The following is a 26,264-nucleotide window of genomic DNA, read 5'->3' on the forward strand; positions in this document are numbered from 1 at the left end:
AGTTCAATACTTGCATTATCATAGTTTCTATTTCTGTTTTAACTTCATAATTGTCATAATCATTCTGTTCCATTTGCATTTAGCTCCTAGTTCTTGTAGTTTTACTTTCTGCATTTTACATTTCATCATAGGATTGTTAGTGACAAACAACCTTTACATCTGGCTTGACTTAGACTAATATGCACATCTTGATTGATCACAAACACTCAGATTGGATTGACACCTCTTATACTACAATTGCATAAGGGGAATTGAAACACCCTGCCATCCATTCATTCATAAGTCATCATTTCATACATCATTCATCACCACACCCACAAAAAGACCTGTTTCACCTCTCAATTTTAATAGAAATTTAACAATATAGAAATTGAAAATACATTTGAAGTATTACGTTTCTACATATACTTGAACTACTATCTACATTGAATCTTTGTAACAAAGAAATAATTTAATACTTTCAGTATTATAATTTTTGATTGTATCTTCTATAACATATATTAGTATTACATGTGTTATTCATAATATGGTTGTGATAGTTGTATATCTTTCAAAAATTTTTCACCATCTTTCTTTCTCTATAAAGAGAGAATTTGACTCTATAATTAGAATATGAATGGTCACAAGTCACTGATTTATTTTTATTTTCCTATAGATAATCATATAGGTTTGTGACTAGTAATAAAATAGTGTCACAAAGTTGTCACAATTTGTGACTATATTGCTACTCTCTTCGCAATTTTGTGACTATTTTGCTACCAAATACATGCATGACCAAATTGCGACCAACTTTGAAAATCCATATTTGACTATAGTAGTCCCATTTGCGTCTCAAAATGCGACTAACACCTGAAACTGTGACTGATTTACTTTTTTTTTGTAACTTTTCTCGATTTTTTATAAAGAAAATTTTTAAAATAGAAGAAAAAGGTTAAATTACATATTTATACATATCTTTAGACAATTATGTTCACTTAGTCTTTATAAACAAAGAAAAAAACTCAAAATTATCATCATTAAAAGTCTATATTTTTATCATCCCTAACATGTATTAAGTGTTACTTGTCTTACTCATAAAATGTTTTGTGGAGGTTGTCTAACATAGAAAATTTACTTATCATTTCTTTGTTTCATCTTTAAAGAGAGTTTTACTCTAACATCACAATATGAATGATCATCTTTAAAGAGAGTTTCATCTTTATATATTGTTTTGGTTAAAAATAATCATATACATTTTGAGACTAATAAAATAACGTCATAAATGGGTTACAGTTTGTGACTATATTGCTACTAACGGTATATGTGACCATGTTGCCACTACTTAATATTTTGTGAATCATAGAGATTATAACAAAGAAGTCGCAATTTAGCGACTAATTTGTGACGATTTTGATTTTTTTGTGGTGAAATAATAGGCGCCACTTATTCCCTCCTTATATTTTTATGCGTGACTAAATTGAGACTCTTGGAGACGGCAATCTATAATCTGATACTTTAGGTTTTCATTATATCTCTCTCGATTTGCTTTTGTTCTCTCTAAATTTTCTCACTCCTCTTTCATCTTCTCACTCAATTGGATATTTCTCTCTCTTAATTTGCTTCTCTTTTCTCTTAACTGAAACTGAAATCATGGTTGGAAAAGGGAGATCAGTTTTCTGGTCATCTCTTTCGTCCCAATTTCTGTTGAAGATTTTGAGGCTTCGATCCGTGGTTCTGTGGGTGGTGCAGCAAGTCTGACGGAGGATAGCATCTCTCTCTCTCATCTCAAGGCGGAGCTAAGACGGTGAGTTTGGGTTGCTTCTGACGTCTATCTCTGGATTTGACTACCTTTATAATTGTATTGAAACTTACGCAGTCTGATACGAAGTATGGACTCACGTATCAAAGAAGAAAGGCAATTGCGGCAAAGGCTTAGTTTTAATGTTTCCTTTTCTATGATATGTAAGGTTTTGATAGTTTTGCTTTTAGTTTTTGCTTATGTCGGTTTATAGCGATCTATATAAAGATCTCTACAACATCAATAAGAATCAACTTCCAAGCATTAACCTTATTCTTAGAAAGAGACTAGGGTTAAGGGAAGCTTTAGCTTTTACGTTCTCTATTTTCCTAAGCCACTTAAGCTACTCACCACGGGTCCTGTTACTAGAACTGCAGCGAAGGCACATGCTCGTAACATCTTGGTATCAGAGCAAGCCGGTTCAATGGGAGAAGGGGTGATGACTACATCACAGTTTGAGCAAGTTATGAAGACGCTTGGTGACATGAACAGATCGTTCGGAGCAGATCTGGGTGAACTCCGACAGACTTCAACCTCACACCAAACCGCCCTTGAGTCCATAAAAGCGGATCAGCAGGAGGAGCGGGAGCAGAATAAGTCAAGATTGGAAGAGGTTTGTGAAGAACAAACCCAGATCAAGGAAGTTATGAAAGCCGATAAGCAAGAGGTCTTAGGGAAAATTCATTTTTTGGCCTCGGTGATGGGAGTTGAAGCAGAGGAGGCTGAAAAAGACACAACATCGGTTTCTAAAGCAGGGAAAGATATCAACACCAACAGAGGAGAGGGTAAAGGCACTTCCTCTAGTGGACCTTGGGCACAACGCTCTTTGGGGAGAGAACATGGTCACCGATTGCAAGATGGTGGTGGAGAATGGTCAGTGAGGCCAATTGGGGAACTTCCACAAGAAGAGCAAACAACTCACATGACAGGGGACTTTAGGGAACACAATGGGGCTGAGAGAATCGTAGTTCCACCGTCTAAGATGGAGTTTCCGATTTATGATGGATCAACGAATGTTGTTGAGTGGCTGCAGAAGTGTGAAGACTACTTTGAGGATCAAGGGGTATACAACGATGATGCGAAAGTGCGTCAAGCAACCTTTGTGTTGACGGATAAGGCACATCATTGGTATACCAATTTGCGAAGGTTAATTACACACTGACTAGGTTGGAGCGAGTTTAAGAAAATCTGCAAAAGTAGATTTGGCAGAGCAGATGCTGTGAATCCTATGGGTGAGCTAAGTAACCTCTGACACACATGAACAGTAGACGAGTATTGTGAGCAGTTTGAGGAATGTTTGGTAAGGCAAAAAAAGCTATCCGGAGATCAGCAGTTATGGCAGTTCTGTGTGGGGTTAACAGATTCTTTGAGAAAAGAAGTGGAGTATTTGAGGCCCGAGACAATATTTGAAGCAATGGCGTATGCAAGGGACAATGAGTATAAAATCGAGAATGACAAACGAGTTCGTACCTTTGGAGGACACATAGCCCCAACCCCACGACCAACTTCCACTGGTTATCGAGGAAATCATGTGGTTAAAAGTGGAGGAGCTTCTCACATGGGACCATCGGAGCAGAAACCAAATCAACAAGGAGCAGTTTGAAAAAAATTAACAAAACCTGAGATGGCTGAAAGAAGAGCAAAGGGACTTTGTTTCAATTGCGATGATTTGTATGGGCCATGCTTGTAAGGCAGTTTTGTTTTATATTCGACCCCTCCTAGAAGGCGAGAATATGGATGATGAGCCCTTTGACGATGAGGACATTATTCTTTCCCTCAATGCCATGAAAGGAGAAAAAACCGAGAGCACTTTAAAGCAGACATTGCAACAGGAACAGGATGGACATTGTTGGACACAGGGAGTACTCACAATTTTATTAAGAGTAGTGTAGCGGAGAAGTTGGGAATACCAATACGGCGACAACCCGGAAAGTTTGTTTCTCTCGCTGATGGTGGCAAGTGTGTAATCGATGGGTTGTGCAAGGATCTTCCGATGATGGTACAAAGACACAAGTTCAAGGCAGACTGTTTTGTGATTCCGTTAAGTGGTTTTGATGTTGTTCTCGAGATCCGTTGGTTGAATGCCTTAGGACGTGTTATATGGGATGGTCCAGCACAAACTATTGAGTTTACTCATGGAGATACTTTGATAAAATGGCATGGAGAGGCTGAGGATAGAAAGGAACACGGTCCCAACTTACACACCATTCAGAATGACACACTTGAGGATTGTTTCGATAATGAGGAGGAAGGTTTTTTTACAGGAGAGACGATTGTAGTTCCTAACGCTCATCATGAATAAGTTTGCAGCTTAACTATGGAGGCAATGCTAACGCAGGTTTCTTTTGAATCACTTGGCAAGTTGTTAGTGGAGTTTGAGGAGTTATTAGATAAACCAACCAACTTACCACCCCAACGAACTTGTAATCATCGTATTCGGCTCATTCAAGGAGCAAACCCTGTGGCGATTAGACCATATCGCTACCCCCATCTCTTAAAAGATGAGATTGAAAGACAATGTTCAGAAATGTTGCGACATGGCATTATACGCCTGAGTTCTTCGCCTTTCTCTTCTCCGGTTTTGTTAGTTAAGAAGGTTGACAAAACTTGGCGGTTCTGTATTGATTATCGTGAACTTAACAAATTTCCAATCCCAGTGGTTGAGGAACTCCTTGACGAGTTACATGGGGCACGTTATTTTACCAAGCTCGACCTCACGTCTGGTTATCATCAGGTGCGAATGTGTGCTGAAGACATTGAAAAGACGGCATTTAGAACCTATCACGGCCATTATGAATTTTTAGTCATGCCTTTCGGTCTCTCGAATGCACCATCGACATTTCAAAGTCTCATGAATTCGGTGTTTCAAGGTATGTTACGAAAATTTGTGCTTGTCTTCTTTGACGACATTCTAATTTATAGTGCCTCTTGGGACCAGCATTTGCATCATATGCGAGAGGTTTTTGAGCTTTTGCGAGCTCATAAGCTGTTCCTCAAACACTCTAAGTGTTCGTTTGGGAGAGAGGAAGTGGGGTACCTTGGACATGTAATTTCTAGTGGAGAAGTTCGTGTGGATGAGTCTAAGATAATTGCAGTGAAAGAATGGCCAAGACCGCTGACAATAAAGGCTATGGTGCATTAGCTACTCCTTTGACACAACTTCTTAAAAAAAACGGGGTTTCTTTGGAATGAGGCAGCTGAAGTAGCGTTTGTGTCATTAAAAAAAGCCTTGTCTGAAGCTCCTGTTTTAGCTTTGCCGGATTTTTCACAAGAGTTTGTTGTGGAGTGTGATGCTTCAGGCAGTGGCATTGGAGCAGTTCTTCATCAACGAGATCACCCTATTGCATTTTTTAGTCGGCAATTAGCAGCTCGTCACCATAAACTTGCAGCATACGAAAGAGAACTCATTGGTTTAGCTAAAGCGGTGATTCATTGGAGGTCTTACTTATGGGGCCGTCGATTCTTGATTCGCACAGACCATTACAGTTTAAATTTTTTGTTGGAACAACGCCTTTCTACATCTCCACAGATTCATTGGATTAGTAATCTACTTGGATTCAATTTTGGGGTGGAGTATCGGGCAGGAAAACACAACAAGGCAGCTGATGCATTATCTCGACGTGATGAGGAAGACCAGGCAGGTCAATGTGAGATATATGCACTTAAAGGACATGACACAAGTATTTTTGGACGATTGCGGGGTGAAATAGAGAGGGATGTAGAGCTCGCTACATTGCGAGATAAGGTTATCTGTGGAGAACTGACAAAGGATTGGGTGGTTCAGGATGGGTTAATATTCTATAAGGGTCGAGTGTATCTCTCTTCTGGCTCAGAATTGGTAGGTGAGGTGGTTTCAGGATTTCATAATTTTGGCACGAAGGAGTACAGAAAACCATGGATAGAATACGGCGAGATTTCTACTGGAAAGGGTGGAAGAAGACAGTTCAGGAGTTTGTTCGCGGTTGTCAAGTTTGTCAACAAAATAAATGGGAGACATTGAAACCGAGTGGGCTGCTACAACCGCTTCCAGTTCCGACTCAGGTTTGGTCAGATATCTCAATGGATTTTGTTGAGGCTCTTCCTAAGGTTTCTAGGAAAACGGTGATTCTGGTGGTGGTAGATCGCTTTTTGAAATATGCTCATTTCATTGCATTGAGTCACCCATATACAGCAGGATCTGTCACCCATGTTTTCTTCCGTGATATTGTCCGCTTACACGGTATCCCAAAGACCATTGTTACTGACCATGATCTGGTATTTTAGAGTTTTTTTTTGGCGAGAATTGTTCAAATTGATGGGCACAAATTTATGTTTTACAACTGCCTACCATCCTCAGTCCGATGGTCAGACTGAGGTGGTGAATCGAACATTGGAAATGTACTTAAAATGTTTAACTGGAGATACACCCCGACAATGGTTTGAATGGCTTCCATTGGTCAAATACTGTTATAATATGTCCTTCCACACTGGTCTTAAGGCAACACCATTTCGTCTAGTCTATGGGAGAGATCCTCCTAGATTGTTAGATTATACTGGCGGAAGCACTCAAGTGGAGGCTGTGGACGTCGCCTTAGGACAACGTGATGAGTTTTTGGCACTCGCTAGGGAACGTTTAATGGAAGCTCAAAATCGAATGAAGCTTGTTTATGATCTACATCATCGGTTTGTGGAGTTCAGTGTTGGATATTGGGTGTGGCTCAAGCTACAACCGTATCGCCAGCTATCTGTGGCTAAGAAGGCCTTCACAAAGCTCTCTCCAAGGTTTTATGGCTCCAAAATACACGATGTGTTCCATGTCTCTCTACTCAAGGGTCACAAAGGACAACCGCCAACCGATACACCAGTTCTACCGCATGTTTTACATGGCCGTTCAGTGCCAGCTCAACCAGTGGGGCTCCTTAAGGCTCGTATACGCGGCGGACGGAGACAGCTTTTGGTCAAATGGACGGCTGATGCAGAGGACGATGCAACCTGGGAGGATGCGGGGAAGCTTCTGGAAGCATATCCTGCATTGGAGCTTGAGGACAAGCTCCTAGTCGAGGAGGGGAGTAATGATACGAAGTATGGACTCACGTATCAAAGAAGAAAGGCCATTGCGGCAAAGGCTTAGTTTTAATGTTTCCTTTTCTATGATATGTAAGGTTTTGATAGTTTTCCTTTAGTCTTTGCTTATGTCGGTTTATAGAGATCTATATAAAGATCTCTACAACATCAATAAGAATCAACTTCCAAGCATTAACCTTATTCTCAGAAAGAGACTAGAGTTAAGGGAAGCTTTAGCTTTTACGTTCTCTATTTTCCTAAGCCACTTAAGCTACTCACCACAGGTCCTGTTACTAGAACTGCAGCGAAGGCACAGGCTCGTAACACAGTCTCACATTTCAATTCACGACCTTAAAATGGAAGAAGTAAGAGTATTCTGCCTCTGTGAGTATGGTTGATAAGCATACAAATTTACAGCTTTAGTTTCAGCTCTGTCTCTTATGAGGTGAATCAAAACTGTAACTTAACTTTTTATAATACACCATTATAATTTGGTGAATAATGTATAAGAAATGTTCTGTTATTTAATAATGTTTACCTTTCGATTGTTGTTTCAGTCTCATCTCTGTTTCCATGAGTCAGACCATATTCTCAGATCTAATTATTTCTCGGCTTTATGAAGAAATTTGGGGTTGTTAAAACAGATATTGATACTTGTGTTCTTACATTGTTTTCTGATTAGATAGATTTTACATTGTTTTTCTCTTGTGGTCTGATTATTTTTAGCATTATGATTGAAAGTCATGTAATTCAAAGCTAGTTGTAATTTGTTTTCCCGTGCTCAGCAGCTAATTTTTACACAGCTCTAGCTCTGGAGAAAGACAAGAGGAGCATGGTCGTGAAGCACTGGTTAGTGCTGGTTCACTTCATGTCATGTTCTTTTTTTTTGTTTTGTTTTGTTTTGGTTTTACAGTTCTTCTGTTCTTTCAGCTGCATAACATTGAGCATTTGAAGAGCGAAAACGAGAGAGTCCGGCGTTGAATGGGTAATGTATATGTGACTCATTAACACTTGCTTTTTTTCTTGCTGTCTTTCCATTTTTTTTTTAACTCATATGGATGTTTTCTTCAATCATCTTAGGACAATGAATGGTAAAGAGCTCGACGGTCTAAGTTACTACGAATTGAAAGTACTCAACTACTCATTTTTGAGATTTCCATAGGTTGGACCGATGTGATGAAGGAGAGAGGACGAGGCAGTGCAAAGTGGTAAAGATTCATCCATGTGTTCCAAATTGTATAACCATATATCATCTTTGCTCAAATTTTTCTTGTTCACCACATATAAGGAATCAATCCCTCGCTTAGAGATGCTGAAGAGAGGCTTGCTGAGCACGGGAAATATTCAACGTAGAATGCCACATATGACCACCATGGTGAAACTTCCTGGCGACTTAACTATTTTTTATCTTGTTTGTGATCTTTTTGGTTATAGGATTTGGTTGGGTTATGGATGGATGGATGCTACATTCTTTGGGTATAATATAAATCAAAATTGACATTTTATTTTAGTTTTAATTTAATTTTGTTTTTTAGTTTTTTTTTTTAATTTAATTTACGACCGTCGCAAATAAGTTGCAGATAATGTGACGTTTTTGCAACTACACTAACTTAGTCCTAAATTCAACACTAGAAAATTAGTCTTAATTAAGTCCCAAATTTACGACTACAAAACCCGTCAAAACTTAGTCTTAAGATGTGACTTTTTATGCAAGTCGTATAGTAGTCGCTTATTTACAACGTTATTTCGGCGTCACTAAGTGGTCGCAAATTAGCGACCGTTTTGCCACCATTTTAATTTGCGACCAAAAATTAGCAACCACTTAAAACAGGCCTGGATTAGTCTCAAACAGTGACTTTGTGAACATTTAGAGACTATTTCGGTAGTTCCAAATGGCATGTTTTCGTGTAGTGGTTGTTCATCATTTCATCTTGCTTATCATGCTAGTTTCATTATTTTATGGGTTTATGTTCATCATCATCATGTTTTGTTCATCTGAGTAGTGAGTTAGGATTCTGGAGATGGATTAGGCTGGTTTAGGGCTGTGGTAGTCTGGAATGGTCAAGTTTGCTTGTTTAAATATCTCTTCTGGGTTGGGTGTGCTCTAAGTTGTTCTTATATCTGAGAGGATAAGAGCAGATCTTAAGCTTCCTAGCATCACACCAATGTCTAGGTTGTTAGATAAAGCCAACACTGGAGATTATCATGCTTGTCCCAAGAGATTGGTTGCACAAGGTGGTTTTTGACAAGTAATGGTCTGGTTCTTAATGCCTGTTCAGTATGGTTTCACCAATGAGAGTTGGGTTAGGATGTTACTGTAACTTGATCACTTCTGTCATGAGAGTGGATTAGTGAGTCATTAAGATCATTGTCTAGAGATAGCTCATTTTTGATTGAGGTTTGTTGACCAGTTTAGATAGCCACAGCCTGAACACTAGCCCATGAATCCATCTCTAGAAGCCTTCTTTATCATTTGATTGTTTACTTATTGCATATTAGCCTGTTTCATTGCATTTGTTTCAGTTTAAGTTTGTCAAGATTGCATATGTTCTTCGTCAAAACCCACTCGACCTAGTCACTCGACCAGTCACACGGTCGAGTGCTTGATCGAGCACCTTCGGTTTGTTCCTTTATTTTCTGGTCCATTTCAATTCTACATCTTTACTGTTTCATCTACTACTTTTACTTATGTTGGTTTAATTTCAGCTTTGCTTACTTTATTTACTTGCATTTTAATTTTTGTTTCAGCATCTTACTTTCTGCATTTACATTATTTTCATCAAAGTGTTTCACCAAAACCACTTTCATACTTGGCTTAACTTGGATTACTATTCATACTATGATTGCATGCACATCACACACTTTATGGATTGAGATCTCTTATACTACAACTGCATAAGAGAATTGAAACCTCTTCCACTTGATTTTATCATTGCTTATGTCTCTGTTTGCTGGTTTGCATACATTCATTGCATAAGTTCCACCATTTACCACCACACCCACTAAAAAAAAGATAAGTTTCAATTGGCGCCGTTGCCATTAGTGTGTTGATTTGTTTCATTTCGGGTTTACATCGATCCAAGATTAATTCTGTTACTAATTGTTCACCACTGTCACAGTTTTGGTTGGTTATTTTGAGTTTCAGGTACACCACTCGAGCATACACTCGATCGAGTGACCTTCGACTCAGTGATCGAGTACATGTCAGTCAATTAGCCAATCGACCATGCCACTCGAGCAAGTACACGATCGAGTGTCAGTCCGAGCAGTTGGTCGAGTTAGTTGATGCAGACAAGATCAAAGGGGAATCAGAACTTGCAGAAGTATATAGATCACATCAATCGCCTACCAAGGGACTTGTGACAGCAGAAAACCAGGATCTTTCAAGAACAAGAGCAACAACTACTGATGGATCCACCTATGCAAAGACCAAGACAAATTGGAGAAGGAGATGCTCCAAATACTCATACACAAAGAGCAGGAATAGTTCCTCCTGCAGTGGCAAACAATAATTTTGATATAAAAAGTGGGCTCATCACAATGATTCAGTCAAACAAGTTTCATGGTCTGCCAATGGAAGATCCTTTAGACCACCTTGATGAATTTAACAGGCTCTGTGGCCTAACCAAGATCAATGGTGTAAGTGAAGACAGTTTCAAGCTCAGACTGTTTCCTTTTTCACTTGGAGACAAGGCTCACTTGTGGGAGAAGTCCTTACCAACAGGAGCCATCACCACTTAGGATGGATGCAAGAAAGCCTTCTTAGCCAAGTTCTTCTCTAATGCAAGGACAGCAAGGTTGAGGAATGAGATTTCTGGTTTTGCACAGAAGAACAATGAAACTTTCTGTGAAGCTTGGGAAAGGTTCAAGGGTTATCAAAATCAGTGCCCACACCATGGGTTCATCAATGAGTCCCTACTTAGCACACTATACAAAGGATTTATACCAAAGATCAGAATGTTGCTGGACACAGCATCAAATGAGAACTTTCTCAACAAACATGTGGATGAAGGATGGGAACTGGTAGAAAACTTGGCCCAGTCAGATGGAAACTATAATGAAGACTATGATAGAACTGTAAGATTTGTGGATTCAGCCCCAAATGAGAAATACAAGAAGCATCTAAAGCTTGTGAATGACAAGTTAGACAAGATTCTGCTCAGTCAACAAAAAAACATTCACTTTCTTGCTGAGGAAGACACAACAATTCAAGATGGGGAGAATGAGGTAGCTGAGCTATGTTACATCCAGAACCAAGGAGGTTTCAAGCCATATAACCAGTTCAAGGACAACAATCTGTCTTATAGAAGTACAATTGTGGCAAATCCACAGGACCAAGTCTATCCACCACAACAAGCACAACAGCAGGACAATTATGTGCCTAAACAACAGAACCAAGGTTACCAGGGTCAAATGTGTCCCCCACCAGGGTTTCAGACCACCCAAGCCCAGGAACCAGACTTAAGAACATTGATGCAACAGCTGTTGCTTAACCAAGCCACTGGTCAAATGGAAACCTCCAAGAAGTTTGCTGAGATCAACCAGAGAATAGACTCCACTTATAATGACCTGAACATCAAGTTTGAAAGCCTTAACTCAAAGGTTAAATTCATGGAGAGCACTATGGCCTCTACTTCAGCTCCAAAGCCTAATCAACTGCCTGGAAAAGCAATTCAAAACCCAAGGGAGTTCACTGCCAAGGCTATCTATGTTGCAGAGGATGATGTCACTGGGGACAGTGAGGTTCAAGATTGGGAGGGTATTCAATAAGTTTCAGCTCAGAATGAAGCAGGATACCAAGAAGAGAACGCACTCGACAGTGCACTCGACTCGGCACACGATCGTGTACTCGATCGAGTGCGTGATCAAGCAAGTGGTCGAGTAGACAACACCGAGTCTGTTAAACCTACCAAGTACATTTTTCCAGCTTATAAACCACCTCTGCCATTCCCAGGACGTTTCAAGGCACAAAAGCTGAAGGAACTCAGGGAGATAATTGAAAGAAAGGAAGTGATGGCTTTGAAAGAAGAGGTTGTCATTTCATTCAAAGAAGAAGAGAGAGGACCTGCTTTGGAACTGTATACTCCATATCCTCTCTACCAGAATATGTTACTTGAGATGTCCAAGAAGAAGGTTCAGAATCAGGATAAGAAGGATCTTGAGGAGACTGAGGGAATTATCATCCCAACCAAACTTGAAGATCCAGGTCCATTCAATTTGCCTTGCTCCTTTAGCTATTCAAACTTTAACAAGTTCTTTTGTGATCTGGGAGCATCTATTAGTGTAATGCCTTATTCTGTAGCACAAAAGCTTGGGCATACTGCATTCAAGTCTAGTAACCTCCACATAAGTTTAGCTGATGGATCAGATAGGGAAGTGGTTGGTAAATTGGAAAGCTTACCAGTCAAGATAGGCAAAGCCAGAATTCCTACTGATTTTGTGGTTATAGAGATGGATAAGGAGCTAGAAGATCCTATCATCCTAGGGAGACCATTCCTAGCCACTGCTGGAGCTGTCATTGATGTTAAGGAAGGGCTTGTAACCTTGAACATAGCTGAGGGTTTAACCATGAAATTTGATATCAATAACCCAACCAACTTGCCCTCCATTAAGGGTCAACCTTTTGCTGTTAAGGACAAGAGTGACTATGAGGTCTCAATAGAAGTGGAAACTGCAAAAGCTAAGCTCTCTTCTCATGAGGAATCAGTTGAAAAGCTCAAGGGGTCAGTTCAAGTGTTAACTGGTTTAGTGAGGATCTTCAGGTTCAACTCAACAAGAGGTATTTGAAGAAGGCAAGACCAAAACTCAAGATCAAGAGTAAACAAGTTTCAAGTGTAGTGACTGTTTTGACCAACAACAATGACCATGGTGACCAATTTGAACCAGGGGGGAAACTCATCACCTCTCTGGTCTCCATACCAAGTTTAAGGAGAAACCAAAAGTCAAGCTCAGTGACTTTAAACAAGCTCACTAAGGAGGAAGTCCCTAAGGTATCTTTGTATATAAGTTTAATTTCCCTTGTGTTTTTGATGTTTTTCTTTTATGTTTTTTTTGGGTAGGCTTTTATATGAGGCTTGTACATGAACTTAAGTGAGTTTGGACTCATGGGAAGGAATTTCAAGGCCACTCGACCAGCCCACTAAGGAGCACATGATCGAGTGCCCAATCGAGCCCAGGCCCACTCGATTCATTCTCTTTGTCCACTCGATCGAATGGAGGGAGAAACAATTTTGTAATTCAAATTTGGTCAAGCACTCGACCACGTGGGGTCGAGCATGTGCCAAAGTGAGTCAAAGATTCCAATTTCGAATTTTGAGTGGTATACACGCTCCACCTTGCTTTCTCATCCCCTTCTACTTCTATATAAGTACCTAAATCGATTCTACAACCCTCACACTCTCTCATTTGCAGAAAAACTTTCATTTTAGCTTAAAATCTCTCTTTGCTCTTATTTCTTGCTCAAGGCTTAAGTTCCTTTGTTTTCTGGGTACTAACCTACTAATATTAAGCTTTGAGTCTATTCCCTTTCAAGATTCTCTTTCACAATGTCAACGCAAGCAAAAGAAACACCTGAACAAGCTGCAATCCGCCAAGCTGAGGCCAAGAAATCTGCTGAAGAATTCATGGATCACCGTGATGCACTGTTACTCTCAAGAGGAGCAACAAGCAGAAGAACTCGACCATGCACTCGAGGAGGCAAGCGGTCGTGTGCTGGCTCGAGCAGGGGGTCGAGTGGTCTGACGGAGAAGAGAAAGCAGCCTATTGAAGAGGACTCAGAAGAAACTGAGAGTTAGAAAGAAGCAGAAACTGAAGGAGTAATGTAGGTTGACAATGAGGAATATAGAAGGGATAAGACAAGTGAGAAGAGGCCATAAGCTGAATTTCAGCAAGAAGAAAGTGGAGATGAAGAAGAGTCTGGTACATTGACATCAACTCAGCTCTTTGAGGCCCTAATGACAATGAAGTTTCAAGGGACCAGGTATCCTCACAAGAAGACTACGGAGGCGCTTGGCATTGCTGATGATTTGAAGTTTCTCTTTGAAATCCTGAGTTTAACCAAGTTCATGGAAATAACCATGGAGGGATACCAAAGAGAGAGTTGTGATTTTATATCCACTGTCCAAATGCACTACTTCACTGATAGGGTTGATCCAGAGAGAGGAACTGGTTTTATCACCTTCACCATTAGAGGAAAACAATATGAGATGTCACTTTTGGAGGTAGCCACAATTTATGGGTTTGAAACTGGAACTGACTGTAACATGGTGATGCCAAGGGAAGAATTGTACTCTGTTTGGAACACCATTGGTGATGACAAACTATACTATTCAGCCACATCCAAGAGCTCCAAAATCAGAAGCCCAGTTCTGAGTTATTTCCATAAACCTCTAGCTAACACAATGTTTGCTAGAAAAGAAATTGGGAACTTAAATGAAAGTGAGCTCAAGGTGATAAATATGGCCCTCTATGTTGTTATGGATAAAACAAGAGATGGAATCACAATATGTGGGAGTAGGGTCCCAACTGACTTTGCCATGGTCCTCATTGATCAAATAACGTACTACAGAAGTTGGGTCAGCAAGCTACACAAGAGGGGCTCAACTGGAGTCCTAACCATTTGAGGCATCATTACTCCAATACTTAAAGCTGCAAATGTTCCACTTAGATGTGAAAAGACCCAGTAAAGATGGATTGACATCCCATATCTCACCTTCACTCTCATTCTTGCCAAGGAGAAGCATCATGGGAAGTACCTGTTCAATTTTGACCACCCAACAGTAGGCAAGGCTCAATTGGTGCTGCCAAACAAAGGAGCTACATCAATAAGTCAATGGCTCAACATTGATTTTTGGCCAGCAGCTGAGCTACTGTTTGATGGATCAGCCCCTTATGTTGATGAACAAGCTGGTAATGTTAATATGGCTGATGGGGAAGAACAGTTCTACTTTGAAGACTATGAGCCTCAACCAAGAGATAGTAGAGGAGTAAGAGAGACAGCCAAGAGGGTGACACTACTCCAAAGGTGGAACAAGTGGCATGGTAAGACAACTGAGAAGCTGAAGAAGAAGTTGGCTAAGATGTCCAAGTCCATCAAAGGTATGAAAAAGGAAATTGCTGAATTAAAGAGTGGAATCACATCCCCAGCACCAGCTGAGCAATTAAGAAGGAGCATCTCAACCAGGGTACTATCTAGAGCTGGAAACACTTTGGAGCCTTCCAGAGCATTGTCATTTGAGCCATCACTAAGGAGAAGAGGTACAATCCGCGCAGAACAGCCCAATTCGAGGCACTCGACCAGTGCACTCGAACCAACAGTCGACCGAGTGCCCCAAATGCACTCGGCCGAGCACTTCTCCATGCCTCAATACGGCTTCCCAGCTCCTCAGGGTTATCCACCTTACCCCTATGGCCAAGCTTACCCTTCCTTCCCACCGCAATACTTCATGGACCCTGCACTCATGCAACAATATTTTGGGAAGCAAGGACAAAACTTCCCAACTCGATAAAGCACTCGACCGAGTCACTCGATTGAGCACTCGATCGAGTGCCTGTCCGGCGCCATAGTCGAGTATCCCCCATCTCCTTCAGCAAGTCAGAATCAGGCCCAAAGCTCAAGCTACACATATGACAACATGGCTGAAGATGTGGATAGCTTCTACAACAATCCTTGAGGTACCAATTTCACCTTATCCACTGTTTATACCATTTAGTTGAATGTATTCTCTGTTTCAGTTCTTAAATTCTCTTTCAAATTTTTATTACACAAGGGACTGTGTAATTTAAGTTTGGGGGAGAGTTTAAGACATAATTTAACATAGTTTTCTGTTTTCTTATTTTTAATTCCACATTAATACTTGCATTGCATCTAAGGCATAGAAAAAAAAACAAATGAATTGAAACATTTTCACAAAAATCTTTAAAAAACAGAGAGTTCATGTTTGCATTGCATATTAGGATATTGTTAGCATGTTTTAATGTATTGCATTGGGGATCAATGATGATGAGTTTAGCCTTGTTAACACTGTATGAATTCACTAAACTAGGATCAATGCCTAAGTTAATAGTACTTTGATGCTAGTTGAGTGGCTAGAAACATAAGATTGAACCAATTCTAGAATTCCTATATTGCATTCTGTCTAAACTGAAGCATGTTGTGATTTGAAGTCATTTCTTATTTATAAGAACCTAATTTTGATTTTTAAATATCAGTTTGTGCATTGTTTTAAACTCATGGATACTTTATACATATTTGGATCATCTTTCCCATTTTTACCACTCTTGTTGATCCAAGTAGCTGATTTCATCATTGAATCAGTTTTTCCCCACCCATAACCAACATTTCTTTCAAGCCATGTTTATTCTTAAGTGTGTGAGGCCTATTTTGGGATTGAGCTTGGTAGAAAGTGTTAGGTTTGAACTGACAAGAATAAAGCCTTGTGTAGTTCTAGTTTGCATTTTTCAAACTAGATAGGACTAGGTGGTTTAATTTCCGGGTTTGGGACTTGGTGTGTTCAAAAAGAAAAGAAAATAGTGAAAAGAGAAAGAAAAGGGTAAAGTCCTTAGGAGAGAAGTATTTCAAAGTAAACTCAAGCTCTAAGTGAAAGAATGGGGTGTAGTAAAAGTTTCAAATAAGGTTCTGATCAAGGAAAGGAAAGAAAGAAAAGAAGAATCTAGTAAAAAGCTTTATGACTTGGGAAACAAGTAAGAAAGAGAACCTTAGCATTTAAGAAAAAAACCCCATTCCACTAGAGAAATCAGTAAGAAACCTCTCCTAAGACTTAAAAACAGAAAAGAGAAAAGGGGCAAAAGAGAAAAGATGAAGCTTAAGGGTAGAATTAGGACATTATAGGACTAGAATGTTAGGAGCAAACACTTTGGGTACCTTTGGGTAGACAAGGTTCTGTTCTTGAATGAGTCTAAGTGATCTTACCTTTAGCCTTCTTCTAAAGCTCAATCCACTTTTTGAGAGAACCCTTGTATATGATAAGCCCCACTTAAAAGAGACCATTTTGGTATCTAACCCTTATTACCAAGCCAAATGAGTTTGAACATTGCATAATTGACTGATTTGAATGCATGTAGAAGTCTAAGGTTTGAATCAGTTAAGGTTGTGAAAGGCTTGTCTAAAATATTTAAGTATAGCTCATTCACCTTGCATCAAAGTACTAGTAACTTGGACATTGATTCCAGCTAGACTTCTAATCTTTAAAACCAATTGTTTAATTATGTTCTTTTTGTTTTCAAAAACCTCAAATCATAAATAAAAAATATATATTATATTGATCTTTGCAGATTTATCAATTGGATCACAAAACAAAATAGTCTTTATAAATAGAGTTAATAGACTTTACAAAACAAAATAGACTTTATAAACGGACAATTATATTGATCTTTAGATATTATATTGATCTTTATAAATTATTGAAAATGATACATGAATATGTGAGATAACCAGAGACATAATAGATAATTAGATATGGATCATTTCAACTTCATGATCTTATTGTATGGTGAATATTGTAAAAAAGTATGAAAATAATGGCTTATAAGATGTAAATATAAAATAGACAATGGAGATAAACCTTTTAAAAGATTTAAAAATATATATAAGATCATACAAACTCTAAAACTAAGCTTTTACAATGATATTTGATTTGTTTTTTTATAACCCATACAACAACAATAACAAAAAAAACACAAAACAAAAAATAACAAAAAAAGAGATTTGAGAGTAGTGGAAGAAGATGAGAGAATGAAAGAGTGATAGACGAAGAGAATAAGATAATGAGTATTTATAGGAAGAAAAAATATGTTAGCTGACCCATTACCTCTCGAAAGTTTGGGCCAGGTGCCTCCTTCGAAGTCTCGAAAATTCGAGAGACAATAAATGACTGGTGGTGAGGGTGAAATTGAATGAAGTAAGCTTAATCTGGAATGTGAATTTCTTTCCAACAATATCAGAGACTACTTTAGGAATGGATGCTTCACATGGGGAGTTCTGATTAGCGTCAGCCTTGCAAAAGGTAAAGTAGCAAGAGTGAGTGATAGGTCGTACACAACTTTGTATAGATTTGTGGAGTGAACTGAGAATGGGTTAAAAGATTAGGGAATAAAATAGATACCATCTGCGAAGCTAGTGTCGCTGCTTGTATGTTGGTTAACTTCACCATGTCTTTATCAAAGGCGACAAAGACGTCGCTGGGAATGCCGTCGTTAACAACAAGCTCCACACAATATCTTGCAAAATAATAAATGATTGGAGCAGAGAATGGTCAGAAACCAAAGTAATGACTTGTTGAAATTAAAAATAGAACAATGAGAAGATGCTAGTAATGTTACCTCACATCTCCAATTGCTGTTGTTGAGCCACACTTGGAGTTATTGCATGCTAAGGACAACTGCTTCTTCACCATTTTCGTCCCACAATTTGCGCAAGAAATGAAACTCCACCCACGCTGAGTTTGTATACCGGAGACTGTGGCGGTACATAAGAATTCAGCTTCCTATAAATAAACAATATCCAGGGGAATATGCTGTAGTTAATGTCGTAGTTGTTTGAAATTAATAATAAGATGGTAGTGAAGGTAATGTTGTTATTTAGAGGGGGGTATTGAACTTAACATTTTAAAGGATTTTAAAGTATTGTTAAAATCCCTTGTTATTCAATTGAGGTTTTTAAAAAATCTCATAAAATCTTATGTAATTCAACTAAGATTTATATAAAATCATTTAAAATAATCCAGAATCTCTTGTTATTCAATCAATAGTTTATAAAACCAACTTAAATCTCTTCTTATTCAAAATATCACAACATTTTTAAGGAATGCTACTTTGAATGATTCTAGGAGACTTTTTTTCTTCTTTTTAGTTGAAAAAATAATATTCTCAAATCATACCTTTTAACATGGAATTTTGAAGGATTTCGTCTAACCCAAAACAAGAAAGCTCCTTATCTTCTTCTTCTTTGTCCCAATGTCGAGAGGACCAGGTCGTTTAGTACAGGTCGTTTATCACAATTCGCTGATGCTCAGTCCAATCAAGCTTCTCTTGTCACCTTTCACTCTTGCCTTTGACATCGCTGGCTCTGCACCTCGTGGCTTTGGCATCCCTGAATTCGTCTCAAAACTTTCTTATCTCTCTGTTTTTGTGAGTTGTTTTCTCTGTTCTTAGCTGTTGTAAAGAAACAAACCATCACCATCTCTATTATCTCTCTTTTCAGCCATAGAAACCATCATCACAATCAGTAAGCTCTCTCTCTTTTCTCCCTCTAATTTGAAAATTCTCTCATGTACTGCAGTTTGCAGTCTGTGCAAGATACTTTTATGATAAAAGTTTTATCTTGTCGTCGTAAATCATTGTCGCCGTAAAAGCATATCGGATCAATCTCAGAAACCAGGTAATAACTCAGAGACAGAAGATGCAGAGGCTAAATCTGGACCAGAACAACAACCTTGCCTGTATGTCAAAGCGAGTATGGAAGGTGCTCCTTACTTGAGAAAAATCGATCTCAAAACTTACAAAATCTACCTTGAGCTCTCTTCTGCTCTTGAAAAGATGTTTAGCTGCTTCACCATTGGTAACGTTTTCTAGTCTCTCTTTCACCGAGATAAATACTGTGACTGATTAAGTGTGTAACTGTTTTCTTTTGGGTGTTTTTTTGGTTTTTTTTTCAGGTCAGTTTGGGTCTCATGGAGGGTGTGGCAGAGATGGGTTAAACGAGAGTCGCTTGACTGATCTCTTGCGTGGTTCTGAGTCGGGTTTAAAAGACACACACCACTTACTAGCGTTTCCACATTTTCATATATATATTTATCTATAATACCGAACCTAATCCTCAGATTCCTTCTCTTTACGACTTCTATATACAAAACGAAAGCGAAGATACCCGAAAGGCTTACAGGGATTGCAGAGTAACTCTGATTTGCTTCATTATGTCTCAATTCTTCTGGAAACTCCAGCTTCTCTTGCTGAGGTTGCCTATTAACCAGCCAAAGTCGAGTAAATTTTGCCCATATTGTATCTTCAAAAGGTAGCTTCTGTAGGGTATTAGTATGCTCTTTAGACCTGAGAGAATTTGAGATAGACGGTTTCAAGATATATCCTCAAATGTAAACAACAATTTTCAGACATCACAATTCACAATTAATACCAGAATTTGTCGTCGTAAATCTCTCTCAAGTTTGCCTCTCTCTTTATCATGTTTGCTTCTCTCTCTCTCTTTCTCCTTACTCTGTTTTTGTTCTTGTCTAGATAGACAATCTTTGGAGTTTAGTGATTAATTAAGCTAAAAAAACATGCTGAAGTTGGAAGGTGGAAGCCATGATGAACGTAAAAGACTTGGCAACATAAAAAACAGTGGCCGTGCAGCTTTTTAGCTTAATTACTCTGTTTTTGTTTTTGTTCTGGTCTAGATCGACAGTAGTTCTATAAATAAGCGATTAATAAAAATCTACAGCAAAATATTTTAAAATCACACAAAGTTTACTATAAAATCTCATAGAATCTAATAGAATCACATTTCATTATCTAAAAGAAAAATAAAAATAAATCTAAAACACAATCAAATCTCCTAAACATCTCCTAAATCTTACGAAATTCTAAAATATTAAAATCTTCCAAAATCCTTAAAAAAAACAAGTTGAATACCCCCCTCTTAACCAAAGTAAATAAGTAGATAATCAGGAGGTAAATACCTGTGATTCTGCAGTGGCAACAAAATGACTTAGTTATTCAATGGAGACATGCTCAATCTTCTCTACTCCATGATATGGTGCGTTAAAATTGGTTCCTTCTTTATCTCTCTGCTTCAACCTATTTGTTGGTGTAATTAAGCATTGGTGTAAGTTTGACTGAGTGAGTGAAATATAGAGGATTTAAAAACAACCCTTTAAATATCTTTCAGCGAACTGTTGTGTAGTTGTCAGGTCTCCATCAGAATAAAACTTAGTCTCAGACGTAGCATTAAGATACAGTTCACCTGGAGAGTGTGGGTGGTTTTGAAATAATATAATATTTGAATATTGGCTGCAAATAAACTGACCACAAATAATATAGAAAATGAACTGTCGAACCTGCAAATATCTTTGGGTTTATATTGGTCACTAATAGTATATAAGTCCCCTCATCCTTCTTGCTAAAGACCTTTTCCAGTGAGGTTGCCTGCTTGTCAAATGCACTTAAACGGACCTTCTCACCACTAAAACAAAAAGTAACATGTGGTGAAGGAATAAAAGTGAACCAATGGAGAGGAGTAATACAGTAATAGGTGAATTTGATGGAAGACGGTGATGGAAAACCTTTCAAGACGCAGGTGTACTAATATTCTCTCCACAGTTTTTGTCATCCCATTATGATACAATTTGCTGGAAACAACTTCGCCCATGACATTTAATAAGAGCATTATCAGATCAAATTAAGTTCCACTACCATACGCATTAATAAGAACATTTACTTTTAACGAAACTCCACCAAGGATGCACCATATCTCACACATATATCAAGGATTATCTAAATATACCTGGAAGTTTCGTATTAGTGTTCGCTAGGGACAGTAAATCTTCATGTGTCTTTATGCGGAAAAATTCTTTTGGAATAACACAGAAAGACTCCTCCACCTCCTCAAAAAGAGTTGCTGCTGTGAACCGTATAGAAAAGTGGAAATCCGACACCTTGAAACGGGTGTTGCTTCTAATGACGTCAAATGCAGAGATTATATAGATGGCCCCATCAGGCAGAGCGTGTTCAAATTTGGGAAGGTGAGTCACGTAGATGGAACCTTGCATCACAGTAGACTTGAAAAGGAGGACCAATTTAGATAGGGTAAGTAAATAATAGAGAATGAATCAAGGGGAAAAATAAAAGAGAAGGAACCTTTTCGTCAATGAGAAGGAAATCAACACCCATGAGTTGTCCACCTTTTTTGACGTTTCGAGCTGGCCAGAAATGGAGAATCCTTCCTACGATTTGTTGGTCAAGTCGACTAGCTTTGAGGTCACCGAACGAAACAAAAACGGAATTCATATTTGGAAGAAGGGAAACGAAAATTGGGAAAAAGAAAATGCTAGAGATTGCTTTAAATAGAAGAAAAACTTACGAAAATTTAAGGAAGAAGTAGTGGACTGTACAATAGATGCGAGAAGATGGAACAACAAAAACATGCGTTACAAACAAAACCGTAACAATGGTGAAGGAAGACATAGAAGGTTGGGTAAAAGTAAATTGTTTGTAACGAAACATGAGACGGTGAAACGGCATGGATCGCGAGTTAAGGAAGGGAGATACGTGTGAAGGTCGATCGTCCCTCTAGCCGCCGACGATAGGCGTAATTAGGTTTAGATTGATTTAAATAATGGGCCCAAAATTAGATACTTCTATGAATGTCTTGTGGGCTTTTAAATAACCCTAATACCCAAAATAAATTGAAGAGGTCGCTGACGATTGTAACACCAGAAGTGAGAAAAGGTAATTTTATATATATAGATTTGTGTAAAAATTACAAATACTATGTTATTCAATTATGGAGTTAAAAAATCTATTTAAAATCATTGTTATTGAACTGATAATTTAAAAATCTACTTTAAAATCCACTATTATTCAAAACTGTTTGTGGATTTGGATTTTAATGACTTTTAGGGATTCTGAAGGATTTGAGAAGATTTATTTAGTTAAAAATACAGAAATTCAAATCCCATGGTTTTAGGTGGGATTTGAAATTACAGAAAATCATATCAACTTCCCTAAAATCTATCAAAATTCCAAATTTTCCTAAATCCCATCAAATTTTCCAAAATCATGGTTTCAATACACCCCCTAAAATTCTACCTTAAAAGATAGGATTTTGTTACTCATATTGCAGAATCATTCAAAATAGCATTTTTTAAAAAAGTTGTGATATTTTGAATACCACTAGATTTCAAGTAAGTTTTATAAATCTATTATTGAATAACAAGAGATTTTAGATTATTTTAAATGATTTTACATAAATTTCAAATTGAATAACATAGTATTTTTAAAAAAGCATTTTTTTAAAAAAAGTTGTGATATTTTTAATACCACTAGATTTCAAGTAAGTTTTATAAATGCATTATTGAATAACAAGAGATTTTAGATTATTTTAAATGATTTTACATAAATTTAAAATTGAATAACATAGGATTTTAAAAGATTTTTTAGAATCATCAATTGAATAACAAATGATTTTAAAAATACTCTAGAATCTTCTAAAATATCAAATTGAATACTGAATATTGACCAAAAAAAAAAATATATTGATTGTTTTAGAAAAAAATATCATATAAATGGTATTTTGTTTTATGATATGTCATTACAGGTAAGAGTTTTTCACATATCTACGTAATAGTAAAAATAAACATTTTGTTGACCAGAATTTTGGTATAAATGTAAGTGTAAACAAGCACGTATGACTTTGAATTATAGATAATCACGTACTTCCATTTTTTTTTATCTACACAAAACATGAAATTACCTAAACTGTTAAGCCTCTATTTCTTGACAAACGAATATAAAGGAATATAAATAGAGGAGCTCTTTACTCCCTGAGATAATAGATAACTCAACCTGACATTTAAAAATGAATAGGATAGAATATATGTTTTCATTATTTGAATTTGTTTCGGTACTCTTCTTGATGTTTACGGCTAATGCTAGGGCTCGTGGTCGTGGAGGTATAGATTTTGATAAGAACTACATCGTAACGTGGGGACAAAATCATGTCTTAAAACTCAACCAAGGGAAAGAAGTTGAGCTTTCCATGGATCAGTCATCAGGTTCATTTCCTTTGTTTTTACTTTCCAAATACCAAGTCATGTTTTAATGGTTTATGTGTGTATTGAAGTCATTTTCTTATATATTTTTGTTTTTTTAATTTTTTTCCAAAATATTATTAACCCAAATGACCATTTTATTGGTTTTTAAATTTTGGTAATGACTGTTTTTTTTTTAATATATGTATAGTGAGTATTGTTAATAAAAAAAGATACAAGATACATATATATATATATGATATGAAATATTGAAATGTATACAAAACATCAATAATAGTTTGACACAACCTACAATACTAATTAATAGGTTCTGGCTTTGAGTCTAAAAGCCATTACGGATCAGGATTCTTTCAAATGAGAATCAAATTGCCTCCACGAGATTCTGCCGGTGTTGTCACTGCTTTCTATGTACGTTCACATTTTTCTTTCCTCTACGATAAATTTGGAGTTTCAACATTGTGAATTTTCTTTTTTTATTTTATTTTAATATGTTAATGTATTGGTTACAGTTGACTTCAAAAGGAGACACCCACGATGAGGTCGACTTTGAGTTCTTAGGGAATAGACAAGGGAAACCGATAGGAATCCAAACAAATGTGTTTACCAATGGACAAGGAAATAGAGAACAAAAGTTTGTTCTTTGGTTCGATCCCACCACAAGTTTCCACACTTATGGGATTCTTTGGAACCCGTATCATATTGTGTACGTTTTTTTCTTTTCTTCTCCTTCCTTTCTCTTTATGCAAAATCTTCTCTTATCTAAGTCAATCTTTTTGGATGGTTTGTTAACAGGTTTTACGTCGACAAAATTCCAATAAGAGTGTTCAAGAATAACAGGTTTGGCGTGAACTATCCATCAAAGCCCATGCAACTAGTGGCTAGTCTTTGGAATGGTGAAGATTGGGCGACAAACGGTGGTAAGGACAAGATTAATTGGGCATATGCTCCTTTTAAGGCCCAGTTCCAAGGCTTCCCCGAACATGGCTGTCGCCTAGATGGTCAGAGTAATGATAGGAAAGTTTGTGGTTCGACTAGGTACTGGTGGAACAATAGGACGTATAGTAGGTTAAGTGCAAACGAACAGAAGGCAATGGAGAATGTGAGAGCAAAGTACATGACATATGATTATTGTTCTGATCGGCCTAGATATCCTGTCCCTCCTACTGAATGTCGATTGAATAAATGAGAGTAAAAATACATATTTATCAAAGGCAAATAATATACACAAATAAAGATATTTGATATCTTATATATATTTCCAAGTTCTCTTATTAGTCAATAACAAAAGGAAATAATTTGATTGTGTATCTGAATTTTTATAGGAAATTTGAAATATACACTAAAATTTTCAAGTATTTGAAATGTATCTATATTATTGCACAAAATGACATTTTTACCCTTAATTAACAATTAAAAATTTTAAAAACGAAAAACATTTAAATAAATGAATTTCTTTGACAAATATTTTTTTTATAATAAGGTACTGATAAATTTTTATTTTTTATTTTAAGTTAAATAGTTTCAATTTAAATAGTTAAATAGTTTCAATTTTTTTCAAAGTTAAATAGTTTCAATATAAGTTAAATAGTTTCAATTTTTTTTTGTAATTATTTGTTTTTAAGAAAAACATTTAAAGTTAAAAAAATTAACAGTTCAAAAAAGTCGATAATGTAAAAAATCAATTGTGAAAAAAATAAGTCGACTCTCGTAATATAAGTCAACAATGTAAACAATTAAATCGAGAGAAATAAACTATAAGTCGACAGTTCAACAGGTCAACTATATTATAAGTCAACGTAAAATGAAATAAGTTTACTAAAACCAAACAAATCAATGAAAAAAATTATAAATAAACAAACAAAATAAAGAAGTCAACAATAACCCTCTATTTTAAAATTTAGCATTATCATAGTAAAACATCACAATAGGAGATGGCGATAGTGAATGCGATTTTTTCAGTTTTGATCTGAGATGGATAATCCCGGTGATGAAGGGAGGAGATTGAGGGAAGGTCTCTCGATTTCTCTTACTGGGTGTAGATTTCGACAGCCGATGGCTGTTCGGTTTCGAAATCTTGAGAGATATGGTCAATTAATTTCAGATTCGGCTCCAAGTTGGGGATCTGCGGGTTTATGGGTTGTGTGATTAAGGGCTGCGAGAGCTTTTCGACGATTCTCATGGTCATGTGGTTGGCTTTGCGGCCAAGGTTGGTTGATTTTGGATCTTCCTTTTCTGGCTGATTGGAATGATACGAATCCTGAATTAATCCTGGGTGTTTATATCTTCATTTGGATTGAGGATAGGATTTCGGGTTTTGAGGATACGATCTCTAAGCCAGCGGGTAATGGGATCTTCTTTCTTTGTTTGTGGTCGTCGATGGGAATGAGAATATTTGTTTATTTACAATCTTGGGATCGTTTGGTAATTAAGAGGATATGGTATTTGATCTTGCAACGATTGGTGATTTTATTTGGTAATCATATATCTAGCTGGGAGCGAGGAAGATTGTTTAACACCATTATCCCACTCTCTTTTATTTACTACTGGGTTTGTTGGTACACCATTGTCGGAGTTGTCCTTTTTGAGTTTCAGTGGTTCCTTCTGTCAACGGTTCTGCGCAAGCTCATGGCTCAATTGGCCCTAAACAAAGGCAAGGCGGC

The 26,264-nt window shown here is 37.4% G+C and overlaps 2 protein-coding genes and 1 non-coding gene across 11 annotated transcripts; 1 reads left to right on the plus strand and 2 right to left on the minus strand.

Annotated features, from left to right (window-relative positions):
- Positions 1–10,615: 10,615 nt before the first annotated feature.
- Positions 10,616–10,722, minus strand: LOC147936202 (small nucleolar RNA R71). The gene has a single exon (XR_015569699.1). It is a non-coding gene; the product is annotated as a small nucleolar RNA R71 (small nucleolar RNA).
- Positions 10,723–17,392: 6,670 nt separating this feature from the next.
- Positions 17,393–22,640, minus strand: LOC109131536 (uncharacterized). Of its 7 annotated transcripts, XM_087468421.1 has the most exons (12): positions 21,915–22,640; positions 21,692–21,804; positions 21,339–21,612; positions 21,118–21,183; positions 20,893–21,017; positions 20,706–20,798; positions 20,515–20,632; positions 19,971–20,067; positions 18,718–19,885; positions 18,161–18,324; positions 17,944–18,058; positions 17,393–17,834 (listed from the first exon to the last, which is right to left on the minus strand). In XM_087468421.1, exons 10-12 carry the CDS (start codon positions 18,232–18,234, stop codon positions 17,646–17,648), a joined length of 378 nt encoding a protein of 125 aa, XP_087324547.1. In that variant the 5' UTR covers positions 18,235–18,324; positions 18,718–19,885; positions 19,971–20,067; positions 20,515–20,632; positions 20,706–20,798; positions 20,893–21,017; positions 21,118–21,183; positions 21,339–21,612; positions 21,692–21,804; positions 21,915–22,640; the 3' UTR covers positions 17,393–17,645. The 7 variants fall into 7 exon arrangements, with proteins under 7 accessions (XP_087324547.1, XP_087324546.1, XP_087324544.1 ...); XM_087468420.1 differs by lacking the exon at positions 20,706–20,798 and having other exon boundaries at positions 20,893–21,193; positions 21,915–22,620; XM_087468418.1 differs by lacking the exons at positions 17,393–17,834; positions 17,944–18,058; positions 18,161–18,324 and having other exon boundaries at positions 19,603–19,885; positions 21,915–22,620.
- A 392-nt stretch (positions 22,641–23,032) lies between these two features.
- LOC104773138 (xyloglucan endotransglucosylase/hydrolase protein 2) lies at positions 23,033–24,866 on the plus strand. 3 transcript variants are annotated; one of them, XM_087468412.1, is made up of 5 exons: positions 23,033–23,150; positions 23,489–23,607; positions 23,912–24,012; positions 24,114–24,307; positions 24,397–24,866. In XM_087468412.1, exons 1-5 carry the CDS (start codon positions 23,119–23,121, stop codon positions 24,788–24,790), a joined length of 840 nt encoding a protein of 279 aa, XP_087324538.1. In that variant the 5' UTR covers positions 23,033–23,118; the 3' UTR covers positions 24,791–24,866. The 3 variants fall into 3 exon arrangements, with proteins under 3 accessions (XP_087324538.1, XP_087324539.1, XP_010496005.1); XM_087468413.1 differs by having other exon boundaries at positions 23,095–23,220; XM_010497703.3 differs by lacking the exon at positions 23,033–23,150 and having other exon boundaries at positions 23,281–23,607.
- Positions 24,867–26,264: the final 1,398 nt, after the last annotated feature.

This window comes from Camelina sativa, chromosome 10 (genome assembly GCF_030686135.1).
Source record: "Camelina sativa cultivar CO46 ecotype springtype chromosome 10, ASM3068613v1".
Taxonomy (NCBI): domain Eukaryota; kingdom Viridiplantae; phylum Streptophyta; class Magnoliopsida; order Brassicales; family Brassicaceae; genus Camelina; species Camelina sativa.

Bases quoted from the DNA above. Each gene is read 5' to 3' on its own strand.
- LOC109131536 (XM_087468415.1), bottom strand. From the start codon at position 21,978: ATGTTTTTGTTGTTCCATCTTCTCGCATCTATTGTACAGTCCACTACT. The intron at 21,194-21,338 runs GTATATTTAGAT...TCATGGGCGAAG, and splicing joins CACTAATACGAAACTTCCAG to TTGTTTCCAGCAAATTGTAT. The intron at 20,799-20,892 runs GTTCGACAGTTC...CACACTCTCCAG, and splicing joins AAACCCAAAGATATTTGCAG to GTGAACTGTATCTTAATGCT.
- LOC104773138 (XM_010497703.3), top strand. From the start codon at position 23,412: ATGAATAGGATAGAATATATGTTTTCATTATTTGAATTTGTTTCGGTA. The intron at 23,608-23,911 runs GTTCATTTCCTT...ACTAATTAATAG, and splicing joins TTCCATGGATCAGTCATCAG to GTTCTGGCTTTGAGTCTAAA. The intron at 24,308-24,396 runs GTACGTTTTTTT...GTTTGTTAACAG, and splicing joins TGGAACCCGTATCATATTGT to GTTTTACGTCGACAAAATTC.